Source organism: Chenopodium album, chromosome 24, assembly GCF_948465745.1.
Source record: "Chenopodium album chromosome 24, dcCheAlbu1.1, whole genome shotgun sequence".
NCBI classification, from domain to species: Eukaryota; Viridiplantae; Streptophyta; class Magnoliopsida; order Caryophyllales; family Amaranthaceae; genus Chenopodium; species Chenopodium album.
The window spans coordinates 29,526,320-29,542,984 of NC_137857.1; the positions used below are offsets into that span (position 1 = coordinate 29,526,320).

Here is a 16,665-nt window from a genome sequence, read left to right on the forward strand (position 1 = left end):
TAGTCGTATTTCATAAGTATGTATAGATAAATAGCTTTAATTTCTTGTTAAATGATCAAATATCTAAAATAAATTGATAGATAAAATTATAAGCCTATGTAGTTAATTAATGATATACTTATAATACATTTAATAATGCATTCTATATAATTGACCTCTAGTAGCCAAGCCAACTTTAAGTTAGTTAACACAACATCGATCCAAATTGATGAATAACCAAAGTCAAAATTTCATAAGAGAGTCTACAGTACATAACATACTTGCTATGTACCACAAACAATATGTATTGCTATGTACTACTAAATTATATATATAAATTAAAAAATAAAACTTTTATTTATTTTAAAAAGTCGGTTACTCCTGTTTTTTAAACTAAAACTTTAATTTATTTTAAATAATACATAGCTATGTACCATAAACGATATGTATTGCAACTCTTGCAAGAATTATTGTATGTCTCTTATTGCTTCTCCCTGGTTTTCCCATAGTTTTGAAGCTCACTTGTCCTATATTATACGGACTAGAAACTCTTCAGATCGAAATCCAAAAAATTGTTGTCAACTATAACGATAGATCACTTCATAATCAAGTGATATATGATTTTTTTAGGTAATAATTATTCAAAAGCTTTAGGGTGTGAATGTAAGTGTCGCGTAGCCAAATTAAGTGTTTGCTAAATTGCTCTTATGTAAGTGACATGGTTTGTACTAGCTTATTAATTTCCTATCATGCGGAGATTTAGTTTTGTTCTCTTCAAATTGTGTTGTAGTATTTTCTATTGAATAGCTTATTTTTAATTTGAAAGCTTAATGGCTCAAATGGTAGAGCAATGCACCTTTGTACATAGATGTAGGTTCAAATCCTACATAAGCTATATTTACAACATTACATATTAATTGGATGTGGCAACATAAAAATTGTGGTGCTTTATTTACACATCCTTTCTAGTCAAGATGACTTAATGGGTCAAGTAACCCCTGACTAAATCCCTCAAGTAACCCCTGGTAGAGTAACCCCTAATCAAGTAACCGTTGATCGAGTAACCTCAGACCAAACCCCTCAAGTAACCCCTGATCGAGTAACTCCTGACCGAATAACTCGAGTAACTCCGGCCACACAGTGTGTCAGCCACATAAAAAAATTTGTGTATAAATATTCTCTGCGTCCTACTATTAAATGCTCGTTTATTAGATTTTGTGAGAATTAAATCCCTCTGTGTATGGTATATCATATTTTGGTCAATTATATTAGAGAAGAGGAAAAAAAAAGCTAAGTGTTACTATTCAAATTAAATAATATGCCATTCAAATCAAATAACATGTAAAATTTTATTTTAAATGATGAAGCACTATAATTGAAAAAAAAAAAAAAATGGGATTTGCAAGAAGAATCGATCATGATACCTTCAAGTGAAGATAGGAAACACTTGACCAACTTGGCTAGATTTGAAGTCTATTTAAAATTTCAAATGTTAAATAGTTATATTTAATTAATAAAATTAGTGGTACATAGCGGTACATTACTATAGTGGTACATAGCGGTACATGTCATTTACTGTAATGTCATGCGTGCATTCCGCCACCTACTTCTTTTGGTCTATCGGCTCCGGCTGACATTGGGTTTACGCCATTCACACTGTCTAGTGGTGTTTCTCCGGTCGTTCCCTTTCCACGACTGGAGTAGGAGAGACCCTTGTTCCTATCTCCTCTAGTGTGACGTTTTAAGGGGTGCAACCTACACCTTCGCTTCCCCGAAATTTCCCTTTCTCTGGTGGCGCTGCTAGTCCTTCGGTGCCTTTTTATGGCCTACCATCTTCCACATCAACAAAACTCCTTTATTCCTGGTCAATTTCCACCAGGTTTTGGTTAATTGTCCTTATCATCATCAATCCCGCAGTACACCTCGGCATTAGGGCTAACACCACCGCCTCCACCTTATTGTTTTCGTCCACCACCTTGCTTGAGCAGGTATTGTACGGCAACACGCACAATCTACTCTCCTACTTCATTCTTCCCCATTGAATGAGTCTACCCTACCTAGTCCCTCTCATGGAGATTTATCTGCTGGAGCACCTGGTCAGAAGTCTACATAAGTCCATGGGACCCATGGCCTGCAACCACAATAGAGTCTACTGTCACACGACCTATGTCCCCTAATTTGGTCATGTCATCTCTAGCACCGCCAAATTACCTTTCTTCTGTTTCATCCAAGTCAGTCCCATCATCAGAGTTAGCTCCCCCTTCCACTGGTATCTTTGCGTCTAATGCGTCAAATACTCATATTATGACCACTCGTTTAAAAGACGGAATTCGTAAACCTCGTACGTTATTGAAGTATAATGCTATGATTACCAATGATACATGGGAGTTAGTACCTCATAATTATGATAAAATCTTGCTTGGTTGTCAGTGGATTTACACAATTATAGCAGATTCCAAAATGTGATGCGGTATAAAACTAGACTAGTTGTTCTCAGAATTCATCAATAGGCAGGTATTGATTACTTTAAAACCTTTAGTCCAGTTGTTAAGACTACTACAATTCGCTTAGTTCATACTATTGCTATCACTTTTAAATGGACAATTCGTCTGTTAGATGTAAAAAGTGCTTTTCTTAATGGTTATCTAAATGAAGAGGTGTATATGCAACAACCTCCAGATTTTGTTGATTCTTCCAAACCTCAACATGTTCTTAAGCTCAAAAGTCCATTTATGGTTTGAAACAGGCCCCTCAGGCATGGTTTTCTGGTTTCAGTAATTATCTTTTATTCATTGGTTTCAAATGAAGCAAGAATGACACTTACATGTTTACTCTTAGATAAATGGGTCACATTGTTATTCTACTTGTTTATGTCGATGACATTATTCTTACGAGTAGTAATCCAGATCTGGTTTCTAAGTTTGTCAGGCTTTTGTCTTCCAAATTTCTATGAAGGATTTGGGGCACTTGCATTATTTCCTTGTTATTTAGGTTGTGCGAACTTTTACACGTTTATATATCTGAAGAGAAAAATATCCTGGAACTCATTCGTAAATTTCACTTGCAAACTTCGAAACCTATTCGCACACCGATTCAATCTAGAGTCTATTTATCTCTTTTAGATTGGGAACTCCTTTTTGATTCGACTGAATATTGTAGCATATATGGTTGGTGCTTTGCAATATTTGTTTATGACACGTCCTGACATTGCTTATGCTGTTAATATGGTGTCTCAATTTATGCATGCTCCTCCTACTACTCACCTTCATGCTGTGAAAAGAATATTCCGATTTTTGCAGGGGACACCAGATCTTGGCCTGCTTCTTCATTCTACAAACACTCCTACTATTGTCATAGCATATTATGATGCAGGCTAGGCTGGCTGCCCTGATGATCGACGGTCTACAACAGGTCATGCTGTTTTTCTTGGGAAGAATTTTATTTCTTGGCGTTCTAAGAAGCAACCTACAGTTTCAAAGTCCTCCACTGAAGCCGAGTATCGTGCGGGTTGCGTATACAGTGGCTGACACCAATTAGGTATGACAATTATTAGCTAAACTTGGTTATTTTATGTGACGACCAGCGATATTATGTTGTGAGGATGTATCAGCTACATACCTTTCAGCTAATCTAGTCAATCATGATCGTAGTAAACATATTGATGTTGATTATCATTTTGTTCGTGAGATGGTAACTAGTGGAGGGCTTTAGGTTCGACATATTCCGAGTCATTTGTAGGTTGCAGTTATTTTTACGAAAGGACTTACAAATGATTTATTTTGTAAACATCGCACCAATCTGTCCGTAATAGTACCACGTAAAGATTGAGGGGGTGTATTAGGGCAATTTATACATGTAAAGAACGAAACGGTATTTTCAGTGTATTAGGTCTTATGTATTTATATATATATATATCTCCATCGCCAAGGATCGATCTCTATTGAGGGTGAGCCGTATTTTTCCCAAATACACGTACATCAACTTTGTCTTTCACCAAAAATAAAAAAATTAAAAAAAAATTCAACTTTTCCCAATTTACTTTAAATAATCCTAATTTTTAATTAATCTGCAATAATCCCAACTTTTACCTACGTTTTCTTTCTAAAATCTCAAACATGTCAACAACACTTTATCCTAGGTTACCTAAAATGTGCCAACACATGATTGGTCTTCAAAAAAAAAAAATGAAAAAGAAAAAAAATTTAAAAACCCAAACCACCGGCCACTACACCAGCCACCAATGATGACCTTCTACCAAGCATATCCCAGATTCGACCAGCCGCCGCTTTTCGCCGCCAAACCACCCCTAACACAGAAAATTGGCGCCTCAACCCTAACTCCACCTCGGACACCCACTACTAAAATTCGGCTAAATTGCGACCGTTTTTCTACGACCGTCTGAAAAACGGTCGCAAATTATGAAATTTGCGACTGTTTTTTTATGTGGTCGCAATATTACGACTGCTTTGACAACGGTCGCAAATTTGCGACCGTATTACGACCGTTTTTAGCTTTTTAGACGGTCGCTAGGATGTTTGAACAATTAAAAATAATTCTAAATTAAATTAAATTGTTTGCGACCGTCTAAGAGACGGTCGTAAATGTCATAATCTGCGACCGTCTCTTAGACGGTCGTAAATATCATAATCTGCGACCGTCAAAGAGATGGTCGTAAATGTCATAATCTACGACCGTCTCTTAGGCGGTCGTAAATATCATAATCTGCGACCGCCTCTAAAACGGTCGCAGATTTCTTATTTTGGGACCGTTTCAACAGTTGTAATTGTTTTTTTTTTAATTTTTAAAATAGGGTATAAAAGGGATTCCAACTTCCAACTCACACTAACCCTAATTTTTTTTACACAACGCCTCTCTCCCTTCATTTTCCTTATCTCCTCTCTTTCCTTCTTTTCCTTCTCACGTTCCTCCTCTCTCTAATTCATTATCCTCCTTCACTATCATCTCCTATTTTGTGACTTTCATTGCCGAGAAACCAAACAATGCAAACTGCTCATGAATTCTCTTTCTCTAAATTTCCTCCTATTCTCCCTCCCGTATTCTTTCCCCAGTCTTCTCCTTTTCATTCTTTTTCCTTAAGATTTTCGCTCCATCTCTGTTTCTTTGTTTCTTCTTCATCTTATCTTTTTCTTGGGATTTCTGTCAACTAATGAATTGTGGTGTTGTACTCTCGTCAAAGTTTGGTATTAATTGTCAAATTCGACCATTAAAATTCCAGATCTGGAGTTTTTATGGTCGAATTTGACCATATAAACCTAAAGAGGAAGAAGTTTTGTGAGAGGTATGTGTTTTTTCTCTGAATTTTTATTATGTTTTTTGCTTATTATTTTCAACTTTTGTTGTTTTATTTTGTTCTCTAATTTCTATGATTGTTCAATTTTTTTTTCGATTTTTGTTTGTGTTTTTGTTTGAGTTTTGACTTTTGGTTCTAATTTTTGTTGATTTTGTTCGAATTGTTGTTCGATTTTTGTCGAAATTGTGTGATTGTTGTCTGAATTTTTGTGGGTTTTTTATAGTTGAATTTTTGAAATACGAATTGCTTAGTGTTTGTGGGTTTGATTTGTGTTCGTATTTTTTGTTGATTTTTTGTTTAATTTTTGTGCATTTTATTTGTGGGTTAAATTGTTTTGAGTAATTTATGTTGCTTTTTTTTTTGTTTTCGATTTTTTGTTTGATTTTTGTAAATTTGTTAGAAATTATATGGGTTGTTTTTGTTGGTTTAATCAGATGTTTGTCGTGTTAATTTTTTTTTGATAAATTTATGTTTTTCTGGGTTAAGGGTGGATGGGTGGTGGTAAATATTGGTCGTTGAAGGTGGGCGAAGGTGATGGTGGGTAGAGGGCGGCGGCTAGTGGTTGTTTAGGGTGGGTAGTGGTGGTGGTTCGGTGGGATCTAGTTTCGGTGGATCTGGGTCAAGGGTGGGTGATGGGACTGTTTTCTTTTTTTTTTTGTTTTTTTAAAAACTTTTTGCGACCGCTTATGACGGTCGCTAATTTCAAGATCTGCGACCGTTTCATAAAGCGGTCGTAATTATTAATATTTGCGACCGTTTTCTCAACGGTCGTTGAAAATAGAAAAAACGGTCGCAAAAAATCTGCGACCGCCAAACGGTCGTAATTTTGTTTTTTTGCGACCAGGAGAATAAAGACCGTCATGTTACGACCGTTGACGGTCGCAATTATGTTTTGCGACCGTTTTTGCTAGTTTCTGCGACCGTTTGAGGTGGTCGCAATTTGGCCGAATTTTAGTAGTGACCGCCATCATCCTTCACAACGCTGCCACTGTACCATTCCCCTCCCCGACGTAACCCCCTAGATGGACCTCCTCCTTTCCCATGCCGCAAAATCCGAAACCTCTATCTTCCCACACTACTAAAACCGGCCCCCATCCTTTCTCTCAATTCGAAAACAGACCTCCTCCCTTCCCTACCTTCGAAAGTGATCCCAAGCTCCCGATGACTACGTTTTTGGGGATTTAGAAATTGGTGGGGCCAGGTTTTTGGGGTGAGGAAAGCAAGGGAGTGTCGGTATTTGGTGATGGGCGGTAGAAGTCAGGAACTGAGGAAGGATATAGGGATAGGCTGGGGAGGTCGTGGCCACCGGCAGTGGTCATGGATGGATGGGCTTTGATTTATTTATTTTTTATCTTTTTTTTTTTATATTTTTATAAAAAAAACTTAGGGAAATTCTACATGGTGGTCTTCTAGTTCTAAATTTTCTATGTGGAAGTCAATCTTTTTTCTACCTCTCTTAAGTGGCACCCAAGTTTTGAAAAATTAAGTATAGTGTCTTTTTTTTTGGTTTTATGGCTAACTTTTTTAGTTTTCAAATTAACATAACTAATTTTTTTAACAAAACCAAATTCTTCAAAATAAATAAATAAATAAATAAATAAATAAAAAAGATAAAAAAACTTAAACCACCCATCTGCCACACATTCAACCACCTGCTAAACCCCACGGCTAGCCATCGCCGGCGCCAGCACTCTTATTTCCAATTTCCCAACATTGGTGACTTCCCTGACCTCCCTTACTTCAATTCCCTTTTTCCAACAACCGCAACCCCTATAAACCGACCCATACCCGATCCCGTAACCCAACCCAAGCCCTCAAAAATCCCAAAATCTCGACTTAAAAAGTCCGGCCGCCCCTTCCCCTACACTTTTAAAAGGCCAACGCTAGGGTTTTGAGTGTGTGGGGAGGGGTACCCTGACTTTTCCGGCAACTTTTAGGAGTTTTCGATTTGTGGGGGCTGAGCGAGGTTACGGTGGTTAGGGAAGGATGGGATGGAGGTTAGGGTAGCACCGGCGCCGGGGGGGGGGAGGGTGTGGGCGAGTCGGCATTGAAGGAGGAGTTCTGGGCGTACCGGCAACGGAAGCATCTAGTTCGACAGGTGGTTACTGTCGTGGGTGGCAGCTGGTTAAATTGGTGTTTCATTTTTTTTTAGATAATTTTTTTTAATTTTCTTTTTTAATTACTTATTGTTAACCGAAAATTAAAATAGTTAGCCAAAAAACCAAAAATTGGGCACTATGCTTAATTTTTAAAAACCTTAGGGCCACTTAAGAGAGTTGGAAAAAAGTTCATCTTTCACGTAGAAAAACTGAATTCTTGAGGCCACCATGTAGAATTTCCCAAAAATTTATTAATTCCCTTCCAAAAACAGCTTAATAATTTTGTTAACCAATAAACTTATTAATTCCCTTCCAAAAGAAAACTTAATAATTTAAATAGTCCCAACGTTACAATATTTTTGTTTTTGTAAGAATAAAATTAACTCTTTCTCGGTAAACGAGATTGGAGAAAGAATACGCAGGCAAAAGTTAGGATTATTGCAGAATAATCGAAAAGTTGGGACTATTTAAAATTAAACTGAGCAAAGTTGGGATTACTAAAGTGTATTTTCCTTAAAATATAACCAAGAGCACCAAATAAAAGCAACATGAAAAAAAAATTCAATTTAACAGCATAAGGTTCGCATAACAACATACATCAGTAGTCGTCCTTCCAGAAACATCAACATGAACTTTAACAATACATGGACACTAAGTATAATGCCACAAATTTAGTACAAATAAGATAGGAAAAACGAAGATCAATGTGCACAAAGCTCATATTCTTCCACCTTAATCCAGGACTTGAGAGTCTTATCATCAGGTGTAATGTACAGTTCTAGGCGATCTATCGCGAAGCTCATGGTATCAATGGTTTCATCTAGGGTTTTAGCTTCCTCTATAACTTCATTCTTCTCTTCATCCGTCAAGTCTCCATATAGAAGGCTCATGTGTGGTAAGTAAGCTGCAAAAGTTTATTATTTTTCGTAACAAATCAAATACAAGCAGTAGTGAATAAGGCTCGATCTATTAGTTACAGATATGTAAAATGGTTAATAAGGTAAAAATGTAAAATGGTTAATAAACAAGCTCAATTACAACATTTCAAACTTACGTGTTGTACGGGTGTTACCAAAGTGTTCATCGAAATGACTACTAATTCCAAGCACCTATGAGAGATTATATAACAAATAACATAAATTTAGATAAGTTAATATGGAGTAACTCATCAAAATTATATACAGTTTAGGTCAGAATATAAGTTTAGACGAGCAAATGCTGAGAATATCTTTTATGATGCGAAGATAGGATTAGAGTGATCCTTATTCACAACTTTTATATGTGGCTGGTCACACTGTGTGGCCAACCATCATAGGAGTTATTTCGTCACTGTGATAGAGATTACTCCACCAGTGTTATAGGGCGTATGGTATGATTAGCCACACATATAACACTTTATTAATTACTAGAACATAAATTTTCAAAATTTTGTTTATAAATAACGCAAGTTTCTTTTTATTTCTATTACTTGCTTTCATAGTTTTCCATGCACATATAAAAGAATTAATGTATTCAATACACATAATTAGTCATTACGGTTATACAATATTTATTAAAAATGGTATAGTAATCATCCTTAAAATAATTACCACTATGCTTAAGATAATCTAACAAGACGATTTATAATCCAAGGAAATACTTTGTTGAATTACCTTGGGGGTGGCGTTGAGGCGGAGGTAAACAGACTGCCAGAAAGAATTACCGGTAGAAATTTCCTGAGCTTGAGCAGGATAAGCTTTCAACCCCCGGCAAGCTGCCCGAAATTTCTCTTTTGCATCTTTCCCCGTTAAACTGATTGGCCCTACAACAGTAAGATGAGGATCAAACTTGGGCCCACCGAACTTCGATCGTAGGCCGCTCATCAACTTCTTCAGCCTCATCTTTGCATCCTTTGATGGAGTCGCCCACACCGCGTACGCCCCCTCCTCGTCACCTGATGGCTTCCGACCTACCGTATGATCAGACATTGACGGATACAAATGAGGTTAATCTATTTGTAAGAGAAAAATGGTAACCAATTTGTGGACTTAGGAATGATATGTTTTTTTGATGTAGGAATTATACGTCATGTTTTGTATTTATAAGCCTGGCAAATGTTATTTTTTTTTGGAGTATGTCAATCATGCCTTCACATTTTACGTTATGTTCACACATACGGGGTATTATTGGTAGCAGATCAGAGCTGGATCATCTTGTGAGAATATATTTACCGAGATATATATTTTATTATAAAAAAAAAAATTAAATTAGAAATTAGACATTATAACTAATACAATAATATATTACATAATAAGACACAATCATTTCACAATAGTTAAATAATAAGTAAAAAACAGTATGGATAATGAATAAGTTAAAGTAATGAAATTTTTTAAAAAAGTAGGAGTAGATTATACAAGTCTGATTATTATTACAATAATTTTTTGTAGGTGAGAAGATGACATAGTTGATAGACTACTATTGTTACAAGTGGGAGTGGAATATAACTTTGTGTTACGTTGCGTTGTCTTTACGCGGCTAATTATCATAATTAAGCGTAGAATAACTCTTTTTGGCCACTTAGTTCCAAATCTTCCAATCGAATCCCTTATTATCTTACCTGTCCATTTGTCCAAGGAAAAAGCATATTATTGCAAGATATTCATCATTTTATAAAGCACATTTTTAATTGGAAGGATTGAAATTGGGGAGTTACAAATATACAATGCAATGTGTTTTCATACTTTCATAGCGTATAACTTCTATCTCTTTCCATCATTTCTGTGTGCTATATATAATTCTATTTTATAAGCCACTAGTATTGATTGCTTAATTTTTATATAAGTATCAAATCATTACATATAATTTTATTTTGATTTTACATTTTGTGACCCCTAAGTCAGAAAATGGCCGAAATTGAAAAAAGGTAGTGAAATTGCTTGACATTGATGGGTGGTATTTTTTAATTTCGAATAAAAAAGGATAGTTAGTTCAATACAGAGTGCTTTTAGAGGTGGTTATATACCAAAAAATACTACTAATAAAAGACTTTTTCCTCTCTCAAGGGTTTGGGCCGTTTGGCATTCAAATTTGAATTGAGTCCACCAGTGTAAAGCTCGTTCCGATAAGCGCATATTCTTAGGTGCAAACTCATGCACCTAAAAATAGGTGTAACAACAGCACAATATGAACATTAGCTTTTCAGAAAGTGAACATAGGTATAAAAAAAATATGAACATTAGCTTTTCAGAAAGTGAACATAGGTATAAAAAAAATATGAACATTAGCTTTTCAGAAAGTGAACATAGGCATAAAAATGTGTGATTTTCAATTTCTTATGTGGTGAATTTGTGATTAATTTCAATTGATTAGGTTATACTACCTTCGTTAACATTTAGTTGCAACTTTGGGGTATTATTTGAGAGACATAAAATATTTCAAAGTTGCAACTAAATGTTAACGGAGGTAGTATATGATTTTCTTAATTCCAACGAAATGAATTTTATCTAATTTTCTGCATTTTTTTTATTTGAACATAATCATGCAAAATATGAACATATGCATAGGTTCCCATAAATGTGAACATTAGCTTTTGAGAAAGTGTACATAGACATAAAAAATATGAACTTATGCATTTTAGAAAGTGAACATAACATTTCAAAATATGAACGTAAGCATTGGTTTTCTTAAAGTGAATATAAGCATTCCAAAGGTGAACATATGCGTAAAAAAATATGAACATAAACATTTAAGAAAGAAAACATATGCATAAACATATTTAATTAATTTATCATGAACAACACTACATATTTACATTATGAATATTTGAAATTATATATGAACATATAAAATATTATAACGAATATAATGCATTTAATTATGAAAATAAAATTTAAAGAAATAAAAAATAATATGATTACGAAACATATGCGTTATAAGTATTAAATGTTCATTTTTTTTATGTGTTCATTTTTTATTATTAAATGTTCATTTTTTTTTTCATGTTCATACTTTTTTTACTAAAAGTTCATATTTGTTTACTATATGTTCATTTTGTAAAGCGTAATGTTAATTTTTTTTACGTTGTTGCACCTATCTAAGGTGCACAAGGGTGCACCTTAGACTAATTGTCCAATAAGATCTATCATCTAAATTCTTTACCTTATTAAAAATAAACCTAAGTTGAGTACGTAACTTTAGACAGGTCTAAGTAGCAGATTTTATTATTGGAAGCAAATGTTTACAAATCACAATCGCAAACATATGCAAGGCGTCTACAAATGACAGAAACTTATTCATTACTAGCTAATTAAAGATTTTAGAAATTTAAAATTACAAGTAGTAAATTATACAAAAGCCTAAATGGCTTGGAGTTCACATTCAGACACCTTCTTCCAAGATTTGAGAGTCTTATCTTCATCAGTTATGTAGAGTGCCAGACGATCTATCGTAAAACTCAAGTTCACAATGCTTTCATCCAAAATTATAGCTCTCTCTTCTGCTCTCTTCTTCTCTTCGTCTGTTAAGTCCGCATATAGAAGGCTCATGTGTGGTTTGTAAGCTGCAAAATTCGATTATTGTAATAAATCAAAGTAAATCTATAATATTATTAAAACTCATGGGGACAATATGCTAACGACATGTGTCACCCATATGCCGCATATGCACTACATGTTATCCTACGTGTCATCCCTCTTCTCTCACCATATTGATGAATTGTATTAATGTTTAGTCTCTTTAACAAAAACTCTTCATTGGTCTAATTTTAATGCTATAGTGTTTAGTTTAATTCAAAATCTTTTCATATTAACCTCTTATTATATTTGCATTCAGTTATTAATATTGTTCAACATCAACCCTTCTAAATTAATTTGATCAAACGAACTTATGAATTTATGATAATCCGAGCCGGGGCATCGCCCGGGTCAATAACTAGTTATAAATGTAATGAACTAAAAAATATGCACTATTGAACTTTCTCGGTTTCAAAATATATGTCACTTCCCCATATGCTAACTAGTGGGTCTAACTAGCCCTATTAAAACTACATCCATCTGTTACTATTACTTTTAAGAATTAGTTGTTGGACCATGGGCCAAGGCCCATGATAAGATAGACTAGCAGACCACCAACTTCTTTGATATGGATTATAATGGTAAGGAGATGTAAAGCTTACTTTGTTTTAACACTTGCTATTTATTAGAGGTAGGTGTTTGCTTTGTCCCCACATTAATATCACTATTTAGGGCATGTTTGGATTGGGAGTAATACATTGAGGGAGTAATAAAAGTCAAACTAAGCAAAATGAATGTGAAAATAGGGAAGAAGAGATAGTGATGGTGTGATTGTAATAAAACAGGACTACTAAATTACAATTTTACCATTTTTTGGACCGAAAATTCTCAACAAATACAAATGTTTTATCACTATAATTGTATATATCATATTATAACTGTATATTTCGTATTGAAGTTTACCTCTTAAATGTAAATTAAACTAATTGGATAGAAAATTAAACTAGCCAACTTTTTATCCAATAATACGCCTAGCTAAAATATGAAGTGTTAATGAACTTACGCGCGGTGCGGTTGTATCCAAAATGGCCACAGCAGTGATCACTAGTTCCAACAACCTGCAACACACTTACACACATAGTTATTGTAATTAGTTATAGTCTTCTAAATCTTACGATTCAAAAAAGTTATGTCATCGATCCAAAATTTGAGTTGACAATTTACGTTTTATAGACTAATGGCAATAACAACACATCACTAGATCGATGTACCTCAGGAGTAGCGTCGAATAGGAGGTAAGGGCAAGTTCCAGTTGAGACGCCACTAGCTTGAACACTGTACGCCTTTAGTCCCTTACAAGATGATCTGAATTTCTCAAGTGCATCTTCTGGCGTCAGGGTAACGGCTCGAACAACTGTAAGGTGAGGAACAAGCTTGGGGCCGCCAAACTCTGATCGGAGTGTGCCCATCAGCTTCTTCAGTCTCTCTTTCACGTGTTCCGGTGGAATCGCCCACACTGAATATGCATGTGGTTGGGTTTCCATGGACTACCTGAAAGATTTTGGTCTATACATGTGCAAAGTCTAAACTTTGAAGTAATAACATATATATATTTATATATATGTACTTTTTAACACTATTATAATTAATTTAGCCTAACCAAGCAATTAAGGGCCCCATCTAACATGTAATTTATTCTCCGCTTATTAATGGTCAACAATGACGACTGACCTGTGATAAGGTGAAAATATTATAGTGCACCTGGGTGCACTAATGAGTGTCATTTCCGACACTATATTATATCCATGTTCCTAATTAGATTTTAGGTTAAATTAGTTCCTTTAGCATTTTAGTGTCTGTATTTATATTTTTGATATATTTTATGGCTTATTTCTATTTTATGTGTTTTTATAGGTTACTGAGTGGTTTCAGAAGATAAGAAGATGAACCAAATAAAGGAGCCAATGCGAAACACAAATGGAAGTTCCTAGGAGGAATTGATAAACTGACGGGGATGAAAAGAGGTTGTTGGACACATTTTGTTCGTCTAGGTTCATTAAATCCACGAATTTGGAATGTCTTTGGGGTTGGAAAGGATGTATTTGATTAATAAGAAGATCTTATTAATTGGTTATGATATGGAAAGAAAGATATCATCATAATCTTATCTAATTACTTTCCTTATCTTTGAAAGATGCCAACTCATCTCTTAGCCTATTTAAAGCCACGAAATCAAAGAGAAAAGGGGAGACACTAGAGAACGGAAACTTTACTCTGAAACCTCTCAAGGGTTAGGAGTCATTCGTTATTGTTCGTGATACACTTTAGCGGAGGAACTCGAAGCAACTTGAGAGGAATTCAGATCCGAATATATGAGGAACTTGATGGGTTCTTGTTTCGTTTATCTCTCTGTTATGAGTCCTTAGCTTGTTATGCTTAGTAACTATTAGTTTGAAACCATGTAATAAGTATTTGAGACGAGTACTATTTGTTTTAATGATTAATGCTTTTGAATATTCTTGAATTACTGTTTATTTATATGAATGATGATAAGTGTACAACTTTTAATTGTTTGGGTCTGATTTCTATCGATAATTAATGAAACTAAATCCGTAATTGCTTGAGCGCATTATATTAATGTAGTAGAAACCAATTGTAGAGGAGGACGTTCCACTCTGTTAATAATTGTAAAGTAATTCTTGATTTAATTAGGTAAAATCGTGTGCCAATAATGCTATGGTTGTCTAGGCTTGATGTTTTCCTAGTTCCTAATGTTGTCATCAGGTTAAATTCTCTTACTCATAGTATAGGGGTTATCTGTTAGTTAGGGTTAGTGAAAGTCGTATCGAATCTAGTCATTAATAAGGGAAAACAGAGGAACTTGTTCCATAAGTCAAGTTAAACTACTACAAAAACTAGAATAAGAAACGCAAGATGTAAAACGGTTAACTTAGATAGGCGATCTCCAGGATTATACAGAACGCCTATCTAATTTAACTGTTCTATTTGATTAATTTATTTATTTTTTAAATTGTAATTAATTTTATTTTATAGAACGCATTTCTTGGTTAACCGTTCTATTTGATATCCAAATTTTACACTAAAGATATAGATCACCCCTTTTAGTTAGCCGTTCTATATGCTTAACATTATTTTTTTGAAAATACAGAAGAAAAATCTAACATATGAAAAGGCCCAAATGAATTTTAACCCCTCTTAACATTATTTTTTTCGAAATCTGGGATACGAGCAAGAAGATTAAGCTCGAATGTTGCGCCTTAATTTAGTCTTTCTCCTTTTGATGTGGTAGTAGGTGATACTCCCTCCGTTTTTTTTTATACACATCACTTCCCTTTTATGGGTGTTTTTTTTTTTTTTAAATGCATCACTTTCTTATTTGGAAACTTTATACTTTATTTTATCAATTCTCTCTCTTACTTTAAACCCCACTTAAATTATTTTTTCATTTCTCTCTCCTCTATGGTCCCCACTTATATAATAAAAATATCTACTCTCTCACATTCTTTCTCTTTCATGGTCCCCATCTTACTTATACTATGATATATTATTCATCCACTCTTAATATTATATTACCCTCCTAAAACTCCGCGCATCACCAAGTGATGCATATAAAAAAAAAGGAGGGAGTATTATTGTAGCAGTAAAGCAATGTCATGATTTTTTTTATTAATCACATTAGACGTTTTATTATTTATTTATTTATTTTTTTTTTTGAGGCATGAGATGTAATTGATTGAATATAAAGGACAATAAAATTTGTTTTAATTTGGTGTTTATGTTTGACTTTTTCAATTTCAATTCAATTTATTTCATTGATTTATGATGTAGATTAGCATGTATGCAACCTCCCTGATGTAAAAAATAATATTTTTTTAAATTATTTTTTTTCAAAAAAAAAAAATAATCAAAAGAGAACTGCTAACTGTTCTCTATTATTCATTTTTTATAAGCATATGAAATAGAATAGAGAATGGTTATCTCTTGCATTTAGAACGCCTCTTGTACCCGTTCTCTTTTCCCTTGCATATAGAACGCCTCTTGTACCCGTTCTGTAAACTTTACACATCGCTTAGCAAAAGGACGCTTGTGAGGTGTTCTATAGAGCCTATTTCAACAGTTCTCTATTCCATTTTTTGTAGTAGTGCTATTCTAAAGGGTTAAGTGATATGCCCGGGATTATACATATACATGGTGGATTTCTATGTACAATTGCTGAGTATCTCAAGTATTTTTTTCTGTTCTTTGTTCTAGTTAGTTTGAGTTCCTAGTTAGATTTTGTTGTTAGTTCGTTGTTCCTATCCTTAAATTCCCCCCAATCGTTTCTTTTATTGTCTTGAGTCTTATTACTTAAGTGTTTGGATCTTATTCTTAGTTATTTCCAGTCACATTCTTTGTGGGATCGACCCCTACTTCCGGTAATTACTGTTTATTATTCTTAAGGTAATTATTATTAATTTGTGTTCATTTCGACACCACATGATGCACCCATGCGCATGATGAACCCGGAAAGAACATTAGACACATTTTAAAGAATACGAGCGAAAAAAATAACACATTAGTGTTTGAAAAAGAACATATTTGTGTTTGAAAAAGAACATACTCGTGTTCGAGAAAAGAACATGACATTACAAAAAACATAAAATCTTTACAAAAAGAACTTGATAATACATTAAAGAACATGTCATTTATCATGGTTACTCAGGTGGTTAAATTTGTTTAAAAAAGAACCTCATGTTTGACAAAAACAACATGTTTGTGTCTA

The 16,665-nt window shown here is 34.2% G+C and overlaps 2 protein-coding genes across 2 annotated transcripts; both read right to left on the minus strand.

Moving 5' to 3' along the window:
- Window positions 1-7,927: 7,927 nt before the first annotated feature.
- Window positions 7,928-9,677, minus strand: LOC145611907 (cyclic phosphodiesterase-like). The gene is made up of 3 exons (XM_081667290.1): window positions 9,042-9,677; window positions 8,444-8,498; window positions 7,928-8,293 (listed from the first exon to the last, which is right to left on the minus strand). Exons 1-3 carry the CDS (start codon window positions 9,354-9,356, stop codon window positions 8,091-8,093), a joined length of 573 nt encoding a protein of 190 aa, XP_081523416.1. The 5' UTR covers window positions 9,357-9,677; the 3' UTR covers window positions 7,928-8,090.
- A 1,893-nt stretch (window positions 9,678-11,570) lies between these two features.
- Window positions 11,571-13,434, minus strand: LOC145612375 (cyclic phosphodiesterase-like). The gene is made up of 3 exons (XM_081667749.1): window positions 13,154-13,434; window positions 12,946-13,000; window positions 11,571-11,929 (listed from the first exon to the last, which is right to left on the minus strand). The coding sequence occupies exons 1-3, from the start codon at window positions 13,424-13,426 to the stop codon at window positions 11,727-11,729; spliced, it is 531 nt and encodes a 176-aa protein (XP_081523875.1). The 5' UTR covers window positions 13,427-13,434; the 3' UTR covers window positions 11,571-11,726.
- Window positions 13,435-16,665: the final 3,231 nt, after the last annotated feature.